Source organism: Triturus cristatus, chromosome 8, assembly GCF_964204655.1.
Source record: "Triturus cristatus chromosome 8, aTriCri1.1, whole genome shotgun sequence".
Lineage (NCBI taxonomy): Eukaryota > Metazoa > Chordata > Amphibia > Caudata > Salamandridae > Triturus > Triturus cristatus.
The window spans coordinates 812,235,967-812,262,430 of NC_140591.1; the positions used below are offsets into that span (position 1 = coordinate 812,235,967).

Below are 26,464 nucleotides of genomic sequence, written 5' to 3' on the forward strand. Positions count from 1 at the left end.
TTTTTTAACAAAATGGCAGAGGAGGGGGAGGTCACCAGATCAATGACCGAAGCCGTGGTCACAGTAATACCCAACCAGGGAAAAGACCCTCAGCTATGCGCCTCGTACCGCCCCATTGCCCTATTAAACTTGGACGTGAAGCTCTACTCCTCCATTCTAGCGACCCGCCTCAACGACCTCATGCCCGACTAAGTTCACCCTGATCAATCGGGATTTATCAAGGGCCGACAGACTCATGACAACACTAGACGCATAGTCCACCTGATAGAGAAAGCTACCAAACGACAAATTCCCGCAGTTCATGTTGGACTTGACGCCGAGAAGGCCTTTGACAGGGTGGACTGGTCGTTTCTTTTTAACACACTCACAAGCTTCGGGTTCGCGCCCAAATTTATTAACATGATTCGGGCTAATTATACCCAACCGTGCTCCAGAGTTCAAGTCAACGGAATGATGTCGGCCCCACTCCAGAGGCACTCGTCAGGGGTGCCCACTCTCACCCCTGTTATTTGCTCTGAGCATCGAGCCCTTCGCGATGTCCATAAGGGCGGCCCCAGAGATCCAGGGAATCCCATTTAGCGGCGACGCACACAAAATCTCACGCTTTGCGACTGGTGTGCTTGTCCCTCGCTGACCCGTCCAAGTCCCTTTCATCATTGCAATCAGAACTAGCGAGATTCGAAGAGGTGCTGGGTTTTAAGATAAATTTATTTAAATCACACATACTTAATCTTACACTTCCAGAATCGGAGGTACGTGATCTACAGAAACAAACTTCGCTTCAATGGACCTCTTCCTCATTACAATACTTGGGGATTCAGTTAACGCCTCGGGTAGAGGGGCTCTTCCGTGCTAACTTCCCACTCACTCTCTCCCGCATTCAAACAGTTCTTGCAAAATTGAAGCCTCTTTTTTTTATATCTTGGCTTGGTCGCATCCACGCTATTAAAATGACACTCTTTCCTAAGCTCTTGTACCTGTTCCAAGCCTTACCTGTAGAGCTGGAAAGAGATTTCCTTCCCAAAATCAAATCAATGATTCTACATTTCATATGGCAAGGGGGCCGCGCTTGTTTTTCTTTTTCAATACTACGTCGGCCCCGTACAGAGGGTGGAATGGGACTACCAGACCTTGCACTATACTATAAGGCAGCCCAGCTACGAGTGGTGACGGAATGGTCCAGGCGTGAGTCCGATAAACACTGGCTCCACATGGATCGTTCTATAGCGGGGAGAACCACTTGGGATCTCATATGGCGCCCCAAAAAGGAAAGGCCCAAGAACGCATACATCAGCACTCCTACTATCAAAGTGTGGGACTCCCTTGCCGGTAACGAACAGTGGACCTCGTTCCCCTCGCCGCACATGCCCCTTCACTTTAACCCAGCCTTCCCCCAGTACTACATGAGGGTCCCTTTGACGCTTGGCGTGAAGGAGGATGCCTAGCTCTGACACACCTCTTCCACAATGCCGACCCCCTCACATTTGATAATTGCAGAAGGGACTACGGACTAGAGAGGTCGGAGCACTTCCACTAGATTCAGCTGACGCACTGGGCCCTCACTCCGCCCATACTAGAGGCGGTCACTCGCTCCCTCACAAAACTCGAGACCTTTATCTTAAACGCCACTTCCATGAGAAGGGGTGATCTAATTCCTATACAATTACCTACTCACCACCTCACACTCCTCACGGCCACGCGACATAAACATGTGGGAGGACATACTTCAAAGGGACATCTCAGACAGGGAGTGGTCGGGGCTGTGGTCCGACATCCTGAAATTCAACCACTCCACAGAGCTTCGGGAAGCCCATCTTAAAACCATGATGGACTGGTACCTTTACCCCTCCAAGCTTAAGAAGATCTTCCCAAACACCTCTGATAGATGCTGGAGGGAATGCGGGCTCCTAGGCGACTTCCAACATATATGGTGGGACTGCCCCACCATACGCCCATTCTGGGAAGAAATTCTTGCTCATATTAAGAACATGTTAAGCTACCCCGTCACGACCACCATCGCAGAGATCCTCTTAGGCCTCCATGATCCAACCCTCGAACACCAGACTCCAGCTGATAAAGCTATCATGTGGATGTGCATAGGGGCCACCAAAGTGACCATTGCGGCAGCCTGGAAACGAAAAGAGGCCCCGACGATCTCCCTCTGGCACTTTCGTCTGTGGAAACTGCTTAGCCTGGAAAGAATGTTTAATATCTTTCGAGAAGAATATAAAAACTTTGAATATAAATGGGGACTGTTGGTTACCTTTCTCTCACGAGGACTACCCCTAGCTGTCTGTCCTCCCTCGATTAGAGACATGCACCTCTTTCAATTCTAAAACACTCAGGACTGCCCGTCGCCGAGCGTCTCAGGAAACCTATGCCGCCACCATTGTTTTGCGGGTGGGGGGAGGGAGGGTTTGGTATTTATTTTCCAGGGGGGTTATTTTAGGGGAATCTACTTATACTTAGAGAGCTCCTTCCCGTTGGAAGGAAATTGACAGAATATCATCACAAAAGAAAGATAGGTTGAGCTGACAACTTCCCTTTTCATTAGGCAAGGCGCTCTGTTCCAAGTCATCATAATATTAGACACTGTATACTCCCTCTATGCATTATTATATGAAGATCTGGCTGGGGCAAATGCCTTGTTATGTGTCGCTGCTCGAACCCTTACTAACAGCTCTATAAAATAGCTCACTGCGATAAGCGAGCTGATGCAAAATGTTTTGGTTGTATGTATCAGAAACTTCAATAAAAACATGTTTGACAAAAAAGGCTGAAAAGCAGTGAACCAAGGTCTACAGACACCAGCAAGGTGTCGTCTGCAAACAATAGCAGGGGGACTTTTCGGCCCGCATTCCTTGGGGCATCACTCTCACCATCTTGCAGATAAGCCACCACATCATTGAGATATGGAGACAATAATGTTGGAACAAGTGCGTATCCCTGGAACACACCTTTGCGTACCGTTTTACATCTTGTTAGCTCTTCATGCAAATTGCCTAATTTTCAGAAATGTATAGCTTTCCGGCATCACCCATGGGTTTCACATCTGTTTCCACCACAAGCTGGAAGTAGATTGAAAGCACAAAAATTAGGAAAAATTGGCTACCTCTTTGATTTAGCATTGCTTGTTCCTGAAAGCTGGGAAGATAGTGATATTTGCACAGCAAACCTCTCAATGCAATTTTTAGGAGGAAAACCCTTTTCCTATTTTTCCAAACTAAACTTAAAATGTAGCAATATTTTGACTATTTTCTTGGTACCATCCAGGGAAATCCGGAAACCGTGGGTACCTTTAGAATCCCTATGATGTTGCAATCTGCTGTGGAAACCTTATGGGGAAAGAATTATGAAGGCCTAAGTGTGAAATACCCCAAATAGCAATATAAAACCTTAGCATTCTAGTTTGAAAAAACTTAGCAGCCAAGGGGTTAAACATGGAACCTTTTGATATCAGGAGATAAATGCTCATACATTCGTTTTCAGTACTCAGGCTTCGTTCTGCTAAGATCCCTTGCTGATAAACCCAAACCTGCAACATGGACAGGTTTTCGCTGCAAAGCCTATTTGGGCTGTAGTACCTTGCATCTCCTCTATCACTGTTATAGCAGTGATTGACTGTTGCCATGAATTGGGAAGAGAAACTCAAATTCCAGCATTTTAAACCGGACAGTCTTTTTAAAAAGTCCATGGGAACACTGCCCAGCTCAGGTTCTTTTCTGGACCCTTGATAGACACACCAATCATCAATATATAAAATCATAGGCTATAAGTAACATTGGAGATGTCAACATTCCATTTTTCTCTCATGTAGGTGTAAATACTAATAAAATGGTTTACCTAATGAGCTGCTACTTCCAGGGATCTAGCTTTGCCTACTAGTGTGGAACGTGAACCACAAAACAATTCAGTACTCACCATAGGAAAATATGAATACAAGTCCAGACATGAAACTGACAGGGTGTGGAACAAAAAAAAGCTGGAGTGAGGGAGGATGGGATGGTGGAGTTCCCAAATAATAGCACACATTTGGGGGAATTTGTAGAGAGCTTAGGCAATGGGAAGGACACCATCTTGTAGTCTCATCCTCACATTTGTGAGATACTGACACTGCAAGTGAATAGGAGAGAAAACCATTGAGGCCTCATGTGATAGGAGTGTGTATGAGCATAAGAGCATTTGGTACCCATGCCGAAGGCTCACTTCGAGAAGCTAAGAAGCCTTGCAATGGCAAATGAGAGATGTGGAAATCTACATGTTCAATGTGAACGTGTTGGATATGTCAAGACGAAGGTCCACAAAGGAACAACAATTTAAAATGCATCCCATGTAAAAATGGCACTGAGTGTTGCAAAAAAGAGCCAGTATCGATTCATAATGCAGTTGGCACCTAAAACTAATTTGACATAGGTCTGTATCGACACTGTCTCATTACAAAGGCTAATGTACATCTAAGCATTTTCAAAAGGAAACCTTGCCTGACTCGCATCTACTATGCAACTTGGCTCACCTGAACGTAATCACTGTCAAGGGTCGATATGACTTGTGGCTGACATTACTGTGGAGTTTAGTACCCCAGAAATCATGTGCCCATAGATCAACAAATGGGGTGTCTTCTCGAAGATCCTGAAATGGCATAAAAGTGCTTGATTAATGATTTAAGAATATTAACTATCATACATATTGAGTTCTACAAAGAGCTGCAAATTTGCTTCAAAAGCTTTAAAAAATGAATATAGCAGAAAAGTTAAGAAGATGTCCGACAAATCTGATATACTATGCAGTTACAATGATTTAATTGCCACTCATTCAATCATACATACTAGTGTATAATACCAGGAAAAGGTAACCCTATGTGCAAGGGATTGTCAGCGTATGCCTGGGCACTATCATCATATGGAATTATGTGCCTATTGGCCACTGTAGACAATTCTGGTGTATATTTAGTATGAGGTTAATTACCTCGTTGAACTTGAGAATTCCACAGCATGAAACAAATTTTAAAACCATATAATTTGTGTCTCCACAGTATTAACAATTCATCTACAAAACCTATTATCAAGACTCTCCGAGATGTTTGATTTTCTGTACCATACACAATATCATTCTAGAAGACACTGCAAGACCATACAAACCAACATTTAATACATATTGTGATCACAATTATACTATTTCCTTGCATCATTGGTAATTATGCTATTCTAAATCGTATGTGTGAAGTAATGTAGAAGTACATAAGGCAAAAAGATCATTATCAGCTAGTTTGTTAAACAAACATTTAAAATGAAGGCATGGTTAAGGATGATGCAGATTCGTGTGTGAGAGAACCTTCCTACTTTCGGTGCTTCTATTATTTAATTACTACCTCAATTGTCCCACCACATTTGTGCTCCTTTTGGGACCGTGAGGATTGTTGCGATTCCTGAAGAACAGCACCAATTTAAGTGCTCGACAAAGGGTGGATTTGTCTCCTTTTTTACTTCATATATTATACCGGACTGTAGATTACACAGGTCTGATCATTATTGCTACGGATGAAAAATTTGACATTTTATACTATCTTTCACCTCATATTTTTCTTATTGGATGGACTATTGCAGGAATATTATTCCTGAGACTAATATTGGACAAACCTAGAACCATTACCTTTGGATGATCAATTGATTTTTCAATTTTCTGTGCCCTGAAGAAGTCCATTTTTATGTGGACGAAACGTGTTGGCTGGTTTTCCTTGGCACATATTCATGAAGCAATAATGAAGAGACCATTCTTATGACCTCTGGAATTTTGTGGATATACTTTGCACCACTGTTTTCTATATTTATCTGTTTTCCCTAACCAAGGTTGGCATTCTTTGGGCAGAGGGTCTCTAAATGGAGTGCACACATTTTCAAATAAACTCTTTCTTTTATAAACAAGATTTGGGAGATAACAGTGTGTGTGTGGCATCCGGTTCTGGTCCATTGCCCATTCTTCTTTCATTTACAATCTCAATTGTCGTGGATATAGTTTTTCTGTTTGTGTGATTGGGTACAAAGTTGGCCCTCCTACCCATAAATATTTCTCACTGTAAAGAACTCTGCACACACTCTCTTTCAAGAATAAGTATGCAACTTGTGTATCCTTCTAAATGGTTTGCTCACCCATCGTATTTGTTCCATTGCAAACAAGAAGTTTATGTATTTTTCATAGTTCAATCAATCATCCCTTTGCAATATGTTTAATGTCAATTTTTCATTCAGCACTTAAGTTTATTCACAAAAAGATTACTCAATGTAATAATGCTGAATTTCAAATGCTATGCACTATTGCTTATGGGTTGCCTCTATATTGGTTTTGGAAGGGTTTGAAATTCTATGTTATGATCACCAAGACTAATAAATCTCTATTTACATGTATTCTCCAGACACGAAGAATTAAGGCTACAAATTAGTTTTGTTAAACACTAAATCTGCCAACTTCTTTACACACAATCAAATGATACTTAAACTAGCTAGCTACCTTTATATTGAACTAAATTTCTTTCATTGCTGGAGTTATCGAGACAAGCAGCTCAGAGGAACAGTGACAGGCTCAAGATGTGCTCCCTCTTATGCAAACCCATTCACGGAGAAGAATGAGGGGGTAGATGGAAAGAAATGGCATACACAATTTTGAACAAAATATTATTTTGCGGTGTTGTTTTATCAACATTTTTCTAATTAGGAAAGTGTCTGAAGAGGAATGAGTGCACTATTGCGCTGTTTAGAACACAGTTGTACTAAATGTATAATGTTTTTGACTGTGAATTATATGCCGAGGGGTGGATCCTTTGATGTTGTCTCTGTAGGAAACAAACTTCCACAAGTAGTACCTTACTTGCAACATCATTTCATCCAGTCAAACTAAACAATATAGCTTCTAGTGAATTATTAAGGGCTAAAAAATATGTAAGAAGGAATAAGACTATGATAAGGAATCACAACTAATTGCTGCTAGGTTTCATCAGGGATAATACGAGTATGCTATCAAGAAGGGATTAGATAAAGTGAGGAGGGATTTGTTGAAACCAAAATTAGTACCGACTACAGAAAAGCCTAATGGTGAAAAAGTATGCCTCATAATGAAAGTGCAATGCAGAAAAATGTGACTTTGTATAACACAGTTGAAAAACATTGCCACTTGTTGCAGAAAGACACTCATATGAATACATATTGCGCTAATAAACCACTGACTGCATACAAACAGAATATGACATTGATATACGACCCAGGCTTATATTTGCAGGAGTAATCACTGTCCGTCTACATCTGTGGTTCTTAATCTTTTGACTTCTGTAGACCCCGACTTAAGCGTTATTGTAACTTGGGGTCACCACTGAATTATTTTTGTAATCCTAAAATCCCCACTGAGTCATTACTGGATCCTGAGGACGTCAGCCTAAGCATTTGATGATTTGAACTGCAAAACAATACACCAAAAATACAGAAACAAGCACTCATAAAACAAATAAAACAAAAATTGAAATATTTTATTCAATTCACACAAAAATATAAAAAAAACAATCAAAACTTTAAATTTAATAGGAAGGTTACTGCTTTCCTAAATTCAATTTAGGCCACTCATTGTCCATACTATAATCTTTTTGATGCACTTGCACTGCTTCCTCATATCAATCTGAAGATACTAACTTAATTTTCAGCCTCCAATTGCAAATTCCTCCACATTTACAGATCACTTTAAAATGTTCAACTTGACAATTTTCTTCTTCATGTAAATAAACTTTATTAATATGTTAATTTTATTTAATTTTCTAAGCAGTCATGGATCGCCTAAGTAGGCTTCATTGACCCCCAGTGGTTCCCTGACCCACAGGCTAACAACCACTGGTCTATATCAGAGTGAGGGGTAACAGAGTTGAATATTGGGAAACTGGAAACCCTATGGATATAAAAACTAAAGACAGTTGAAAAGACTATAAATACAAATGAGGAGTGTCAATTAGATTGAGTGGGAAGGTTAGCTTTTAGAATTCAAGCCTGGCTGTACATAAGATGATAAGATTACTATTGCTTTCATTGATGATAACAATTATGGAAATATGTCAGAGTATACTCATAGATTGACTCAGATAGCTTATGGCATGACTGAACTCTATCCTTTACCAGAAACTGAGACATCTCACGATAATTAGTTTTAAGATTTAAGTTGTCTTACCTGTAATATGAAAGTCTACAATGAAATATAATCAATATCCGTATCATTATAGACTATTCCTGTTAATATCAAAGTATTTAATACAGCATACATAATATTGGTTACATTGAAACAAATATAAAACTTTGTTTTGGAGAAGGGGACATGCTAGTCAAGTAGTGATGAGAAGGCGTAACAACAAAAGTATTGAAATTGGTACGTGGTTTGAATCCTGCGCATATATAATTTCTTTTTGAATTTCTGAATATATCTTAGGGCAATCACTTGAGATATATATAAATGAAGAATTATAGTCTATTATCACTGGGGTTTTGTGCTTATTAAACAGAGACTGCTCATGTCAGCATCAAAGCTCTACATCTATATTACACTCTGATGGCTACAATGATAGAGCTAAAACTGAAGTTGTGGAAATGCCACCCAAATGAGACGGACACAATAGCTTAGTGGTAATTTCACTGTAGGATTTAATTCGCTTAATAGACCTTATGGGGACCAACCGTGTTATACTGAAATGAGAAATCATCGTCTATTATCATTGCGTATCATGCATGAAACATGGCATTCGTGTCTGCTAATGTTGCAGGGATTCTGCTTATGCACAGAACTATGCTATGGAAACCAGGACCTCAGTGAATTGTGGTGTACCAAAAACTCACCTCAGAACCCAGAACCCCTTATCCGACCAGCATCAGTGTCCCATTCGTTATCATAGTTTTATCTCGGCGGTCTCATTGTATAGACAACCCAGAACAAGCGACTTAGGGTATTCTCAGGAATGGTGGGAATCAGAAATACCTGTTCGTAATTATTCTCATATCAGTCCACAACAGAATAAACAGAGACACGGTAAAGTTTAAAGAGTTTTTCTTATAAACCTTGTGTCCTAAGATGCGGTACTTTGGCTAACATAAGCAGACAAATGATTAAGATCAAAACCATCAGCATAGTTACAATACCATAGAAAATGAAAAGATAATCATAATAAAATGACAGTGGATGACAGCCACCTTCCTTTCGCTAGTAAACTAATATTATTATTAGACTAATAAAAGGTCTCTAGGCTTGAATGCGGAACCCCATACCGTAAAGATCAGCTTAGTGGAATCACATCACAGGATCAGCAAGACTCTGCTCCTGGGAAAGCTCTTCTTCCGAATGTGTCTAAAAGCATGCAGCCTGCAATATTAAAAGCACTCGACTTTCAGGTATTTGCAGCTGCGTGCGTGTTATGGCTAAATAGTGGGCCGATCAACTTGAACCCAACAACATGCACCGTCTAGCGACCCAGACTGTTTCTTTACACAATGTTCAGACCAAGATCGCTGCTCACTGTTAGGGATGTGAACAACAGACAGTTCTCATGTGAAGCAAAGGCGAGCAAGCATTTCTCAATTAATAACATGTAACAACAGTGTTGTGTGCAAAAGCAGCAAAAGTGTCAAGATGGCTTTCTAACATCTAACGCGGTTGTGCTAACTTAGCAGTGTATGTATATAAATAGCAGTCTTCACTACACCCCCCCTTGATCGGACCACTAACCAGTAGGGGCGCAATTTCAAGAACGCAGAGTTCAAGTTCGATATAACGGAACCAAGGGCACAAATTGTGAATCCATATAAGGTAAGTGAAAAGTTCGAAGGAAAAAAAAAATGGAGAAAAAAAACCATTTAAAGGGGAAAAAAATATCATGGATGGATGTTCAACGAAAAGAAAAAAAAACACAAAAAGGCATTTCACAGGAAATTTGGATGACCTCCAAGTTAATCCATCAAGGTATAAGCACAATAAGTTGCAACAGCTTCCAAGAGGAAATCATTGGAACGTTCCGCAAAATTATCTGCCATCCAATTCAGCAAGGGGAAGGAACACACATGTTCCTCGACAACTGGAGCCTCCAGTACCAACAGAGGGCAACTGGCGTGTTTTTCAAGATAACTTCTTGCTAAGAATTCAGCTGCAGCCGTTCCGATGTCCCAATTCCCTAGGACTCCATGTGCTGCTCCACAGGCCATAATCCTGACGCCAGAACAGTCCAACTCATGAGCCACTAAGGGGCTCATTAGCCGATCATAATCCGGGGCAGGAGACACAGAGTTCGACAAGCACAAATCCAGAGCCCATTGGAACGGAGACTCTAGGCAATGAAAGACAGGCTTCACGCAAGTAAAGTAGGGAAACCGGAAGGACAATCCATAGGCTATGCTTAGTGTTGCCAGTGGTAAAGTACCATAGTATTCAAGCATCCGGTTGCGAAGATGGAGCAGCGGGACATGCTGTCGTGTGACGCAAGTTGTGCATCCATAGCGTAGTACGCAGATCAACAAAAGTACCCCAGCTACGAGGGCGAGAATCAAAGGGAGACCTCCGAAGACGCTGGAAAAAATAGAATGAAAAAATGCCGGGATCACACCAAAAATAGTTTAAAAGGAGGTCACGAGGTCGGAGCCCACAATTTTGAAAAAATGTGCCAGGCCACTTGTTGACGAGGCATTAAGGATAGTCTGAATCAGGGCCCCAAAATGAAGTGGGAGATCAATATTCAAAAGCGCTTGCACCTCTGTGCGTGTGTTTGCTTTGAAGGACAAATGTTTCCCGGGATGAAGTCAACGCGACTTCTTTTTGAGACAATAGAGCCCTTGTTCTGCTCATCTTGTTGAACTCTGCTTTCAAGGTTGGAATGGAAGGCCAGATGGATACATCGAGCCGTCCAATGTGGGGGTGGGAAAAGGACGTTATTACAGCAGACTACTCTCTGTGATACAGTCACTATGTAGGGAATTCCCACTAACATCCCACAGCAAGCTTCATTATTTAACAGCAAATAACTACCGTTAGCAAGCAGCGTAAAAGACGATGTTATAACTGGCACCGGGATCCCTTTCAGGACGCAAGCTAAATTAGGAGCGTGCACATTACATGCCCCATGCAATTGAATGTGCCTACACACTACAGAATGATCTGGAGTGGAAGTGCACTCTTCACCTTTTAAGTAAACCTCTTTTCCGTCTCTCACGCATCTATACGTGAATGGGAGTGACCAAACTTCGTGCAGGAAGGCAGTACCAAGTTTTTCATATCTGCCAAGGGCATAATGTTTCATGCACGAACTGAACTTAAACAGGGGGAATGGTAATGTGATCAACCCGTGGATAAGCCACACGGCGGAGTTTAATTCGGCAACAGAGAAAGGTAAAGGTTCTAACTTTTCAATGTGCAGCAATGAGTATGTTGCATCTTTCATGGACATGAACTGTTGTTTCGCAGTTAAATTAAAAGGAAGGAACAAAGATGAAGTATTCATGTAATCCCAAGGGACTTTCCCAGCCTTTAACGTTTGCAACGTCCATGCAAACTGCATAATGGAACACAATTGATTCTGACCATGATACAAAACAGACAAATCATCCTGCACAATGTCTACCACAGATGAAACAATATTATCTAAGGTATAAATTCTGGAAGACAGGGTGTTAATGCTATTATCTATTACAGTCAATACTTTCTCCATATTGGCTTGATCAATAGCTCGTAATCTGGATGCAGCTTCAATCTGTGATAGCTTCCAAACTTCGTTGTAAACAGCATATACCCATCTTTTGGACCTGCCAACCGCAGGACCCTTAACAAAATCATTCAAATCTATTTTGTCGTTCAATTGTGATAAATGAAGTTTAACAGATGCTAAGGTGGAATGTTGCAGCCAAGATTGGCATAACTTCCCTACTGAGTAGGTAGTTACCTACCATGTGAGAAGATTCAAAACGGGGGTCTACACGAACTTGTGTATACCCCGGTGCCAAATCCAGAAACCGATGTTGACAGGAATCTGAGCTCGTTTGCCATACTAACCACCCTCCCCGGATTTAATTCAGAAATATTGAAGAATGTGTTGGAAATGTATGACTGTAACGTAGCAAGGGACAGATCCGTATGATTATCCCAATTAGGATAAGCACCCAGACCCGGAGTGGAGGGAGAATTAAATTTTTTAGAAGTAGCCAATCCAAAACAGGTGGTCTGAAAAATTGACGAATTCAAAAATAACATGTGGTTCGGGATGAGGCAGGCACGATGCAAAGCTTCTGTTCCCTGTACCTGCCACGGTTTAGAACCCCAAACCGATTTAAGATCTATAGTAGCTTTCCACAGATCATAGCCTCCGACTGCCAACTCGTCCATAAAGGACTTGGAATACAACAATTTGGTGTGTGTCAGTCTAACTTTAGAAGCAGACTCAGCCGCAACCTTAAAATAAAAGGAGGCCGGATTCGACACACTGAAATCAGAAAAATATGTCAATTTGTCCACTAACGTGGCGGAGCTGTCCAGCCTAGGGGCTGGACAGTGTTCCCATTGTGTATAATTTACAAAATTTCTAAACGTATTTGCTTTGTGTAGGAAATGCGTGCCATAATGTTGATAGCAGAATTGCTCATCATAATTAGCAGTATCTAAATACAAATCCTCAGCATCAAATGCAGCATAATATTTCAAATCAGAAAACAGTGCTTCTATTGCTTGTACATCCCAATCATCCGAGTGGATGTTTTGCTTAACTACATCACCCATAGAAACACGAAATACATTTGAAACATTGATTACTTCAGTGGGACCATGAATTTGAAATTTAACAGCATCCCAAGCGTCCCATCCAGTACAGGCCAGGCAGTAATGTTCACAAAAGTCTGGTCCCTTTTCATAATATGTGATGAGGAGTGGGGGGCCAAAGTTCCATCAATTAGTCTAATTGTAGATCTTCCTTTCAGGTAGTGTCCATTTATAAGTCTAAAAAACACCACCACAAAGCCAATGGACATAAACAAAAAAATACATATGAGCACCAGCCAAATGTAAGTCCAAGGGGGAATTAAAAAATGTCCTTTGAACCAGGCAACAACAATCAAAACTTTTGATGGGGTAATGGAAGTCATTGAATTAGTGTCAAAGGAGTAACGCGATTGGGTAACTGTGGTGGATTGTAAAACAGGCAACGGGACATCCGCAGGATAAGCATACTCAATATCTTCAGGTAGACCACCAGGTGTCGGTGGCAATAAAGGACCAGTAACTGTATGCATCTCGACGGCAACATCAGGCAAGGTGGTAGAAGCTGGGGCCACAACAGAATTTCTCAGCATCGCAGGGCAAGAAACCGCTGGAGTCATACTAAGAAGAATCGGCCACTCGCTGTAGCTTGACATTGTCAATAGAGATGTACCTGTTATCCTTGCGACCAGGAAGTGGAGGTAAAATGACTGTACGTGTACCCTGTACTCCAAGCACCGGAACTGGTGCATGATAAGAGGGGCCGAACTCCTCCTTGTTCTCCACCTTCTCACGGACCAGATCACCAACTCGAGGTAGCCAGCTGACTACCGGAATCTGAAGCGCAGCATCAGATGTGGAGGGTACGTGTTCCTTTGCTAGACTGTCTTTGGCTTCTTGTAGATTCTGCAATACAGCACAGTGATCATCTACGTCAAAGGGTGCGGCGGCCGCCGCCATGTCTAGACCATAAAGGTCCGGGACAAACATTCGTATGCCAAAGAGCATCATGTATGGGGTCCGCCCACCCAGAGACCTGCTAGGGAGATTATTAAGTGCACGTTGTACGTCATACAAGTGGGCTAGCCAGTTCCGATATTAACTCCCCCCAGGCCCTTGTCCTTCTTGATCTTTCCGCGGCCTTCGACACGGTCGATCATTCCATCCTCCTCGACCGTGTCAAGGGCGCTGGCCTTCGAGGCCCAGCCCTTGCCTGGATTACCTCTTTTCTTACTGGTCGTACACAGGCCGTCCGTCTTGACGGCTTTCTTGCTTCCACCCATTCTATCTCTTGTGGGGTCCCTCAGGGTTCCTCTCTCTCCCCCCTCCTGTTCAACCTTTACATCCACCCCCTCATTGCTGCTCTTCAGGACATGGAGATCACCGCGTTTAATTACGCTGATGATTTGCAGCTTATCTTTAACCCCTCCCCGTCCTCTGACTCCATCGCCAAGGTCCACTCTACCCTTACATTCATCTTCAACTGGATGAATCTCAACCAGTTGAAACTGAATCCTGATAAGACTGAGTTGGTCCTCCATGGCGGTCCTTCCAATCCTTGGTCTCCCGCTTTTTGGCCCTCCATCTTTGGTTCCTCCCCTACCCCCTCTACCTTTGTGAAAACGCTGGGTATCAAATTAAGTCAAGACCTCTCCATGCATCCCCAGATTAGTTCCGTAGTATCCTCATGCTTTTTGGCCCTCAGAACCATCCGAAAAATATCACGTTACTTCACTATGGAGGCACTTAAACTTATTATTCTTGCACTCATCTCTTCTCGCCTGGACTACGGCAATGCCTTTTATGCGGGCATTCCTGCTTATGAAGGCCGCCGTCTACAACTCGTCCAAAATCAAGCGGCCCGTCTTATTCATAGGCTTTCTAAAACCTGTCACGTCACCCCCTTGTTGAAAACCCTTCACTGGCTCCCCATCAAGGAACGCTCGCTCTTTAAAATAGGATGTTTGACATTCATGTCCCTAGCTGGCACCACCCCTGCTTTCATCAATGCCAAAATTAACTCCTATGTTCCAACTAGAGATCTCCGCTCTTCCACTCAATTCCTTCTTAAAATTCCCCGCTTCCGTAAGAAAAAAACCGGTGGCTTCAGATTCACCATCCTTGCCCTTACCTTCTGGAACTCTCTTCCCCTTGCCATCCGTTCTATTCCCTCCTACTCTGACTTTCGGGCTAAACTTAAAACCCACCTGTTCCTGATTGGAATTCACCATTCCCGAAAGTACCGACCACAATTGCGCAGGCCGCTGAATAGGCATGCTTCGATCCAGTAGCCGGTTGCGCAGAACCGTCAGTGTAAATGACACAATGGTAATCCTCGAGCGGGCGCAAGGACAGAGGAGCTGGATGAACGAATTCATACTGTAAGAACTCCTGAGTCTGTAGAGCCGCGTCAAAGATATATGTGACGTCGGGCGATGTCAAGGAAGTGGCCCATTGTATCTACCGTGGATGCAAAGCCTTAGAATTTGGTACACTTGCTTTCGTCACCGCCTCAAGGGCAGGATATGGTGTTACCACCAACATGCGTTAACCTTGCGATAGCGCTCGTTCTTTCAGAATCGCCATCTGTACTGCCGTCAGAACTTTCTCGACAGCGGAAAATCGCAAATCAGCCGAAGTGTACAGATGTGATTTGTAGGCAATGGGGACGGTATCGCCCTCATTGAACGTTAAGTACGTGAAACCCACTGCGCCCGTCACAATTCTTATGACCAGGTTAGTGTGGTTATCACGCGTCAGTAAGTATTTTGAAGCAAGAAGGTCAGCTTGCAAAGATTGCAAAATAGCTGAATGCTCCGGCAGCCAGCATGAATTGGAAAAAGTAGGTTGTACCAAGGCATAAAGCGACTTGATACGCTGGGCATAATCAGGAATGTACGTTCGACCGAAATTCAGAAAGCCCAGCAGAGATTGTAATTTCTTCAGTGTCGTAGGAGCATGTAGGCATGTGCATTTCTCTAGGAAGTGTGGAGCCAATCCTCGACCTTCATTGTTGAGTTCGTATCCCAAAAACAACACTGTATATTCCGCAATGTGAGACTTCGCAAAGTTGAATTTGTAACCGAAGTCTGCAAACAAAACAATAATGCGATCAACGTGACACAGATGCGGCCACAACTCTTCATCTGTGAGATAAATATCATCCACATACGACTACGCATCAGGGTCTATGCTCTCTAACAGAGAGACTACACGAGCGGCAAAGACACCAGGGCTGTTCTTATAGCCCATCGGTAATCTTTTGAAATGTTTTTGTTTGCCGCCCGAGGTAAATGCTGTCCATTGACTACTAAGAGAGGACAGGCTATGGCTGTAAAAGCCGTTGGAAATGTCAAGTGTGGTTTTAAACCGTTTTCTCACGAGACTATCGACGAGAGCCGAACTGGGGGTATTCTGTACTGCGCATGTCCGGCAATGAGAGTTTAAATGCCGGTAATCCAAAACCAGGCGGTACGACCCATCAGGCTTCGTCACAGTGAATAAAGGATTATTCATTGGTGACACACATGTTTCAATTACACCTTGATATTCCAATTGTTCAAGGATAGCCGCGACGTGAGGTCTTGCTTCGTGACGCATGGGATATTGGGGTTGTGGCTGGGGCGTGGACCGCAACGAAATCTCATGGCTGGGGGACAATTTATCCCAGCCTACCTGATTACGATACAAAGCAGGTGCAAGCACCAGAGCCCACTCCTCGGCGAACTTCTTAGCTTGGTCCTTTGGAACTGTGTGCGCAAAGGACGGGAGGATCATCTCCTCCCCTCTAGGAGCATCTAAAATGAAAGCCGGGGGCCAATCTGCCTCTGCCAATAGAATATCACACGAAGAGGTTAGATTATCCCAAAAAATCCCTTGAATCGTGCGTTGTATGTCACCTTCAATTAAGAGGACTATATTATACAGTCTGTCAGGGGGAGCCACTCTAGTGTCAGCAGTTTCTACAGTTATGAACGTATCAGTTGATGTCGCCACCAGATATGGACGCAGTGCTTGTCGCACTACTGTAGCTTCCGCTGCGCTGTCGAGCAGCGTTAGTGCCCATGTCAGGTTCTGAAGCTGCGTCCGCACTATCTGTGGCATACCTCGCTGTTAGCGCAGCAACTTTCTTCTTCTGAAACGGGGGTCGTTGACGTGCAGACTCGTCCTGCTGCCTTTGCCGTCAGTCTGACGGGGTTGCTCCCGACTTTGGGCACCCCGTCCTTTCCCACGGTCTCCGCCACCGGATTGTGAAGCCGAGGTTTCCTGTGAAGAACGAGGAGAGCGTTGTTCAGAAACCTGAAACCTATCAGGTGACTTAATACTAGATCGATCGTGCAGATCATATGTGCATTCACTAGACGACTGTACGGGTGAGGCTGTACGAGACCCCTGTTTCTGTTGCTGCTTCCCCTGTTTCTTTGCTCGCCAATTCTGTTTAGGAAAATTAGGGCGTTCGTCTTTAGTAGACGAGCTCACCTTAGTTTGCTGTACTATATCAGGAATTATCACAGTAGGTTTAACACCTAAGGCACTGCGGCCTATGGTCCTATAGGCTTCCGCAATTATTTTAGCGAACTCCTTAGGCCTGTCGAGTTCGTCCACGCGGTCCAGCTTATTAGCTACTTGGAACTGCATGGCATCGCCTTTGAGGTTGCCCATTACCATGGAAGCAACCACATCGAACACTCCGACAAGCCTCATTCCCAATTCAACAGCAGCCTCTGCCCCGTGATTCTCTTGAACACGTTTAATGACGGAGGTTAGTACAGACATAGACGGAGTGCCGAAGCACTTCGAGTAGGTCGCGGCAAAGACCTTGCCCCAGTTTGCGCAATCGGCCATATCTGGGACAAAGTCTTTCGGCAAACTAATGGTGAGAATCCTGTGTTTCTCCACAGGAGAGGTATGCGGAAAAACCGCCTCCAGTTGGTCAAATTTCTCAGCAAGCCAATAAGGTAAATCATCCTTATTTTGGGGGCGCTTGCCCATTACCGAATTAACCATAACAGGACTAATAACCACCGCGTGGTGGTCCGTTGGTTGTCCCACAACAGCAGGTGCCCCCACCTGCACGTTGCGTGACACGTACTGCACTAAAGCCCTATGAACTGTAATCAGGGCTGTGTGTAGTACCCGCAACTCAGCCACCGCCACCGTGAGATAGCGAGGATGAGGCGTAAATCCGGCTAGCACCGGCCATGTGGCCCCTGCAATAGACAACGGGTCCATTCTAGCCGGTGCCACCACATGGGGAAGGGCGCCATTAAAGCAAATGGTATGCTGCCAGGCAGAAATAGGAATTTTTTGTGTCCTATACGGCGTATAGATCGCAGGTAGCTGCGTGGGAGTATAGGAATGAAACGTATCATCGTCTGCATCCACCGCCAGAAAAGTCACCCAAGAGTAAAACAACTCATATGGGTAAGACGCATCAGCGCTCACCACAAAAATAACAGCCATCCCGTCATCCGGCACCCCATACGTCGTCAAATGACGGTGCAGAGGTGCATGACTATGTGCGGCTATATCAACCGCCATAAGGACACACTAATGAGTATCAACGATATCAGCAGTAGCACTGGGGTTCAGTAAAAATAACCTTTTTAATGATCAAGCTTGAAAGAACCTATTAGTCGAAACACAGGTAGGTTAAACCCGTCACTCCCGTTAACCAGAAACCAGAGTGAGGGTGTTGTGGACTAATATAAGCACTACTAAGGTGTTTCAAATCAATCGAGCAAACGTTAGGTGCGCCATGTTGCAGGGAGTCTGCTTATGCACAGAACTATGCACAGGAAACCAGGACCTCAGTGAATTGTGGTGTACCAAAAACTCACCTCAGAACCCAGAACCCCTTATCCGACCAGCATCAGTGTCCCATTCGTTATCCGAGTTTTATCTCGGCGGTCCCAATGTATAGACAACCCAGAACAAGCGACTTAGGGTATTCTCAGGAATGGTGGGAATCAGAAATTGAGGTCCCTAAATGAAGTCAGGACAGAACACCACTATTAAGTGGGGAAGGAGGCAACTCCTTTTGTTTTATATTCCCTCACACACCCTAGTGGTGTCATGCTTCATCATTGGGACACCTCGACGCCTACAAGTCGAGGTGGGCTCGACCATATTTCAGGGAGCTCTTAAGAAGATGTTTTTGGCCAGGGGGATAAAGATTAAAAGCCCACAGCAGTTCCCAGTATCCCTATTATTATTGGAACTGCCAGGGGTGATAATAAAATAAAGTTTAAGCGTCAGTGAGGATATTATGGTCCTAAGACCCTATAGCCAACATGTTTCAGTCCTGTTTAGCCCCATGAAGGGTGCTGGACTTTCTTCAGGGCGGAAAATAATGCCCCCTGGAATGGGTAGGGCAGAAGATTTCCCTGCACTACTGGGGATAAGGGCAACTAACGCTCCTTATCAACTCACGTAGACTGATTAGTCTTATATGTCACTCCATCTAAGTAGAGAAACAAGGAGACAAGAAAGAAAAAGAGACCACATATTTTTATATATGGAGATCCAGGAGTGTTCATATCTACAGGCGTGCGTCTCAACTCATTAATGGTGAAATCAACAGACACATCCGGGTGGCGGGTGAAAAAACACTCTGAGTTTCTCAAACGCTCCTATCTGTGTATTGCCCGGCTTTGTGGCGGCATTGCGCCGCATCCTATCACCTTTTACTCTTAGGTGTAAGTCTATGCATATTGCTCTAACACCCGTGTAATTCCCTCGTGGTAAAACACTATAAAAATGATAATAATCGCCGTGGTTTTTATACACATATACATATAATATGATCGCGTGATTGCATGCTCACCTTTCACGCTCATGCATACATCTATATATTTCTCTCATACACTCATTCTTACCCCGTTTTGAGAGGGGTATCGACTCCATGTGGAAAACTACCTTCTATGGGGTAGCCCTGTAGTCAAACACTTCATGTTCGTAAGCGTATATTTCATCACCCCCGTGAGATTTGAGTATACCCAGTTGTTGTTCCATAGTCATGGAGGGGACCAATAAAGTAAAAAACATACATATAGAGAGACACATACAAAGACATAAACACAGAACAATGTCCGTGAGAGTTATGTTTGATGCAGGATCCCACACGGGGACCCGCTTTTTCCTCATACCTTATGGTTGTAGTCACTTATCAGCATTACTCACGCCATCAAGGGTCCTGCCCCTCGTATCAACCTGTTCGGAGGTGGTTCCACTGCTTGGGGTGCTGTTTCGTTTCCTTGTGACGTTATAAGCACACCGTTTGCAATTGGATATCGACCCGCCTACTTCCGCATCCTGTATCCGGCTTGGACAGTGGACACTCGGAATCATGGGAGTTGTAGTATTTGTCTGAATGCGCGTCTAGTTCCGTTTTTTTTTTTTTAAATTCTTTTTTTTTAATAAAAACTAAGCTTTATCAATATAAAGAACAGACATTTACCTAATCCATATTATGGGCTAAAAATATATATATCTCTCTCGCCGGTTTGTCAGTAATGATCAATGCGATACCGGCACAGGCAGGAGGGGTTTTTTCTAAGCATGGTTGAGCAGTGTTGGGATGACAGGTGTAACATCAGGCTGTCAGTATTGTTCTATGACCCGCAGTCGGTCTGGATGTCAAGTATGTGTAGTCTCTGATATGTACTCAGCCACTGGGTATTTGGAAGCTGGTTGCTATCTTAAGTTAATACTGAACGATGTTACTTATGGGATATATCCATCGGAGAACTTGTTAGTTTAAGTTGTTAATAGGTTAGAAGCTAGTAGCTGTGTTAAGACAATAATTTAAGAGACATTGCCTACAAGATAAAACTTTCAGAAACCTTTCTTGTCTTTAGGTGTTTTTAGTTCAGGTGTGACCATATCTCTGAGACAATAATTATGGGGTCGGGATATTCCAAACAACAATTTTTTAAGAGGGTCAACGACAAAGGGGACTTGGTTTAAGGACTGCAACACCTCCAATCCCAAATAGACACAATGAAAGCAAAAGAAGGCGTACAGTCCGTTCTGAACAAAAAAGCAAGCCGATAGTTATTGTGAAGAGGTACATGAGATCCTGCGAATAGTTGAGACACCCCCCCGCAGGAGGTAGGAGTCCATCAGACCACCCTTATTGGCGGAGCATCGTCATCTGGAACTCCAAGGAATCACTGTCTGAGCCAGGGGTCGCAGATCACCAAGGACTCTGCCTGGTACGCAGGCTAGTGATACCCAGAAAGAACGTGAACTCCTGCCAGGGTGTATACCCAAATAGTCGAGGGCTCCAGTGAAGTGCAGTGCTAAAGAGTGATGTGAGGTTAAAAATGAATACTTGATCAAAAATGTGTTTAATTTGCATCAACCAAGTTTCATGTCTAAAAGAACCTATAGTCTGATATGAATTTTACAGGCTAATTCTTGGTTCGTGTAAAAAGTGAGGTCGACATGTTTCAGCCGGAGCAGTCATTTGACCCGGCTTTCATCAGGACCGAAAAATTGAAAACAGCTACTGCCAAACTAAATTGAAACTACTATTATAAAGTGAAAAGGCTAAACCCATGCAAACCAATTGTGAATGTGGGGTACGATCGTGGCACTTGCCACCCTACCAGAAAAAACTCGTACTTGAGCGTAAGTACAATATCTTCATTCCTGAAAAAAAAGAAATACACATAAAACTCATGCACATCAGAACAAAACTACAGTTTGCCAGGCGGCAGAGCTAGATCAGCAATGCCTTCATTAACAACAAAACTCATAACGATGTTTGAAAATACAATTGTATGTAAAAAATGGAGAAACTCACCCAGCTTTATGTGGGAGTAAAGCCTCACCTCACCCGGCTGACTGCTCGGAGAAGGAGGCACCGCTCTGTTTAAATGTGGAGAAAGAAGCCAGACAGATTGCCAAGTGATACCTATCTGCTTAAGGCTCAACACACATATTTTAAACAAGTCAAAGAAAGAACCAACAATAATTAAAAAGTCCAAGACCTCATGACTCCCAAGATGTATTATGTATTCCTTTAGATGATGTCTTTTTACAAATCCTTATCAGTAATGTGATAAAAACCAGTAACAGGTAAAATCATGAATAGTAGTTATAAGTATGAATGGGGGATGCTGTAAGTAGGTGAAGGCTAACATAGTGGCTGAATGTGTCCAATTTGCTCCACCAACTAAGACTGGGATGAGAATTGTATCCAAAAAGAAGTATACGAGAACAATCAGCCCCCTACCTTACCTGTCCGTCGATACCTCTGACTGACTCACAAGCTGTCTGGGAGGTATCGGCAGGACGGGGAGGCTTCTATTTGAAGCGCTCGCGTGTGACGTGCTGATTTGTAATTGAAGTCAGCTGTGTATTTTCATTAGCAACAGCGGGCGTATGAACACAAGAACGCATGCGTCTGGATAAGACGCTTGCGAAGTGGCCAACGCGCATGTGTCAGCGCTGAACACTGTAATATAGTGTCATGTCTAGAAAAATCTTGATTACTTTGAAAGTAATAATGGAAAAGCAGGTCGCCACGTAATGAGACCGCAAGTGTGTAGATGTCCGGAGCATAATAATCATCGCTCCTTAAGTGAAATCCTCGTGCGTCTGTTGCGCACGCGCCAGTGAGTGAAGGTATCTGCCCACGCATGCGCGAAACGTCGCAAAAGTGCGATGAGAATCAAGGCATAAAGACAGAAGCAGGGACGAGGAACAGGATGTAGATGTCCACCTATACTGATGTGACATTGAGAAACATGTGTATGCTCCCTGCAGGGTACGTCATTATGTCAATGTAGACAAAGCTACTGAAACAAGTATCGTATAGAGGAAGAAGCAACCCTATCGATATAAAACCTACTAATCAATCCTGTTAGGAGGGGTATTCACTTAGACCCTCTCATGCCAGTTAGATACAGAACTGACATCCAGGTCAGTCTGAACCACCATATTGGGTACCACCACCTCCTTGACCCCCGATATGATAACCTGGATGTCAGTTCTGTATCTAACTGGCATGAGAGGGTCTAAGTGAATACCCCTCCTAACAGGATTGATTAGTAGGTTTTATATCGATAGGGTTGCTTCTTCCTCTATACGATACTTGTTTCAGTAGCTTTGTCTACATTGACATAATGACGTACCCTGCAGGGAGCATACACATGTTTCTCAATGTCACATCAGTATAGGTGGACATCTACATCCTGTTCCTCGTCCCTGCTTCTGTCTTTATGCCTTGATTCTCATCGCACTTTTGCGACGTTTCGCGCATGCGTGGGCAGATACCTTCACTCACTGGCGCGTGCGCAACAGACGCACGAGGATTTCACTTAAGGAGCGATGATTATTATGCTCCGGACATCTACACACTTGCGGTCTCATTACGTGGCGACCTGCTTTTCCATTATTACTTTCAAAGTAATCAAGATTTTTCTAGACATGACACTATATTACAGTGTTCAGCGCTGACACATGCGCGTTGGCCACTTCGCAAGCGTCTTATCCAGACGCATGCGTTCTTGTGTTCATACGCCCGCTGTTGCTAATGAAAATACACAGCTGACTTCAATTACAAATCAGCACGTCACACGCGAGCGCTTCAAATAGCAGCCTCCCCGTCCTGCCGATACCTCCCAGACAGCTTGTGAGTCAGTCAGAGGTATCGACGGACAGGTAAGGTAGGGGGCTGATTGTTCTCGTATACTTCTTTTTGGATACAATTCTCATCCCAGTCTTAGTTGGTGGAGCAAATTGGACACATTCAGCCACTATGTTAGCCTTCACCTACTTACAGCATCCCCCATTCATACTTATAACTACTATTCATGATTTTACCTGTTACTGGTTTTTATCACATTACTGATAAGGATTTGTAAAAAGACATCATCTAAAGGAATACATAATACATCTTGGGAGTCATGAGGTCTTGGACTTTTTAATTATTGTTGGTTCTTTCTTTGACTTGTTTAAAATATGTGTGTTGAGCCTTAAGCAGATAGGTATCACTTGGCAATCTGTCTGGCTTCTTTCTCCACATTTAAACAGAGCGGTGCCTCCTTCTCCGAACAGTCAGCCGGGTGAGGTGAGGCTTTACTCCCACATAAAGCTGGGTGAGTTTCTCCATTTTTTACATACAATTGTATTTTCAAACATCGTTATGAGTTTTGTTGTTAATGAAGGCATTGCTGATCTAGCTCTGCCGCCTGGCAAACTGTAGTTTTGTTCTGATGTGCATGAGTTTTATGTGTATATTCTTTTTTCAGGAATGAAGATATTGTACTTACGCTCAAGTACGAGTTTTTTCTGGTAGGGTGGCAAGTGCCACGATCGTACCCCACATTCACAATTGGTTTGCATGGGTTTAGCCTTTTCACTTTATAATTAGTTTGGCAGTAGCTGTTTTCAATTTTTCGGTCCTGATGAAAGCCGGGTCAAGTGACCGCTCCGGCTGAAACATGTCGACCTCACTTTTTACACGAACCAAGAATTAGCCTGTAAAATTCATATCAGACTATAGGTTCTTTTAGACATGAAACTTGGTTGATGCAAATTAAACACATTTTTGATCAAGTATTCATTTTTAACCTCACATCACTCTTTAGCACTGCACATCACTGGAGCCCTCGACTATTTGGGTATACACCCTGGCAGGAGTTCACGTTCTTTCTGGGTATCACTAGCCTGCGTACCAGGCAGAGTCCTTGGTGATCTGCGACCCCTGGCTCAGACAGTGATTCCTTGGAGTTCCAGATGACGATGCTCCGCCAATAAGGGTGGTCTGATGGACTCCTACCTCCTGCGGGGGGGTGTCTCAACTATTCGCAGGATCTCATGTACCGCTTCACAATAACTATCGGCTTGCTTTTTTGTTCTGAACGGACTGTACGCCTTCTTTTGGTTTCATTGTGTCGGGATATTCCAGTCTTATTAATCTTAGTGAGGATTATCTCTGATTGAGTTGGTTCCATGGTATTGAATCGTTTAGTCCTATAATATGGGTTTTGAGTCTATACACCCATCGTTGTTCGCGTTCCAATAGGATTCTGGACATATCGCCCTCCCCACTCACTTTCTCAATGATTGTCCACCACAAATCTGAATCTGTGTGTTTTTGCTCAATGTAGTGTGCTGTCAATTTAGTGGATTTGATAGCCCTTCTGATCGTGCTTCTATGCTCACATATACGCACTTTGACTTTCCTTCCTGTCATTCCTACATACATAAGTTGACAGGGACATTTGATGAGATAAATGACCTTATCTGTATTGCAATTTGTATGTGATCGCTGTTCCCACGCATATCGCATTCCCAGGTCTATTTCCTTAGTCTGTTCTGTAAACGGACACACCACGCAAGACCCGCATGGGTAATGTCCGGTGACCACTGGTAAATTCCATAGTGTTGTTTGATTTCTTGATTGTGTTTTTGGTTTCATGAAATCAGTATGAATGAGGGAATCTCTCAGGCTTCTGTTCCGTTTAAAAGAGAACATGGGTTTTTCTAATTTGAGTTGATTAGAAGTAAGAACTGTCCACTTTTTATTGATAATTTTCTTAATCACGTTTGATGATGCATTAAAAGTGGTAACACATATGAGAGCGTCTGGTTCTTCTTTTTGGTGTGTTTCGAGTAGGGCCTCTCTGGGTGTGTTACGAGATCGTTTTTTTGCAGTTTCAATAATCTTTTTTGGGTACGATCTTTCACGTAACTTTCTGGCCAGATTCTCCGCTTCTATCTTGTATTCTCCCAAATCAGCACAGTTCCTGCGAATACGTAAAAATTGGCCTATCAGGAGATTTTCCCTAAGCGCCCGGGGATGTGCGCTGCTGAAGTGAAGTAAACTGTTTTTATCAGTTGGTTTGGAAAACAAAGAACTGGTAATCCCCCCATTCTTTGCGCTCAATTTTACATCCAAGAATGATATCTGTTCCTGCTTAGATGTCATGGTGAACTTCAAATGTGGGTTGAGTTGGTTGACCCATGTGTGGAAGTTGGTCAGCGTGCCTGTGTCACCTTCCCAGATCACCAGGATATCATCTATATACCGCCACCACCCTTTGATGTTATTGGTATAAGGGTTCGTGGACCATATATGTTCTTCCTCTAGATGTCCTACATAAAGACATGCTATGCTGGGAGCAAATGTGCTCCCCATAGATGTACCGTGTGTTTGCAGGTACAGTTGGTCCTCGAATCTGAAAAAGTTCTCTTTCAATGCCAGGCTCATGAGTGTAATGATCCAACTAATTGGTGCGTCCCCGGTCCATTCTGTTTGATGTAGAAGTGTTTCAATCACTCTGATGCTCTCGTCCTGTGGGATGCTAGTGTATAGTGCTTCCACATCCAGACACACAAAAATATTGTGTACTGGATCGTATGTAACATCCCGAAGGACGTTAAACAGGTGTTTAGTGTCTTGTATGTAGGACTTGATTTGAGTCACCAGAGGACGGAGAAACCAATCTGTGTATTTAGACAATGGTTCCAAAAGGGAAAAATCAAGAAATCAAACAACACTATGGAATTTACCAGTGGTCACCGGACATTACCCATGCGGGTCTTGCGTGGTGTGTCCGTTTACAGAACAGACTAAGGAAATAGACCTGGGAATGCGATACGCGTGGGAACAGCGATCACATACAAATTGCAATACAGATAAGGTCATTTATCTCATCAAATGTCCCTGTCAACTTATGTATGTAGGAATGACAGGAAGGAA

The 26,464-nt window shown here is 43.3% G+C and overlaps 1 protein-coding gene across 1 annotated transcript in view; it reads right to left on the reverse strand.

Annotated features, from left to right (window-relative positions):
• TMTC4 (transmembrane O-mannosyltransferase targeting cadherins 4) overlaps window positions 1-26,464 on the reverse strand; it is a 724,433-nt gene that overhangs the window by 596,872 nt on the left and 101,097 nt on the right. The window contains exon 3 of the mRNA XM_085622264.1: window positions 4,514-4,629. Coding sequence (XP_085478390.1) covers window positions 4,514-4,629 — 116 coding nt within the window. The remainder of the gene's footprint in view (window positions 1-4,513; window positions 4,630-26,464) is intronic.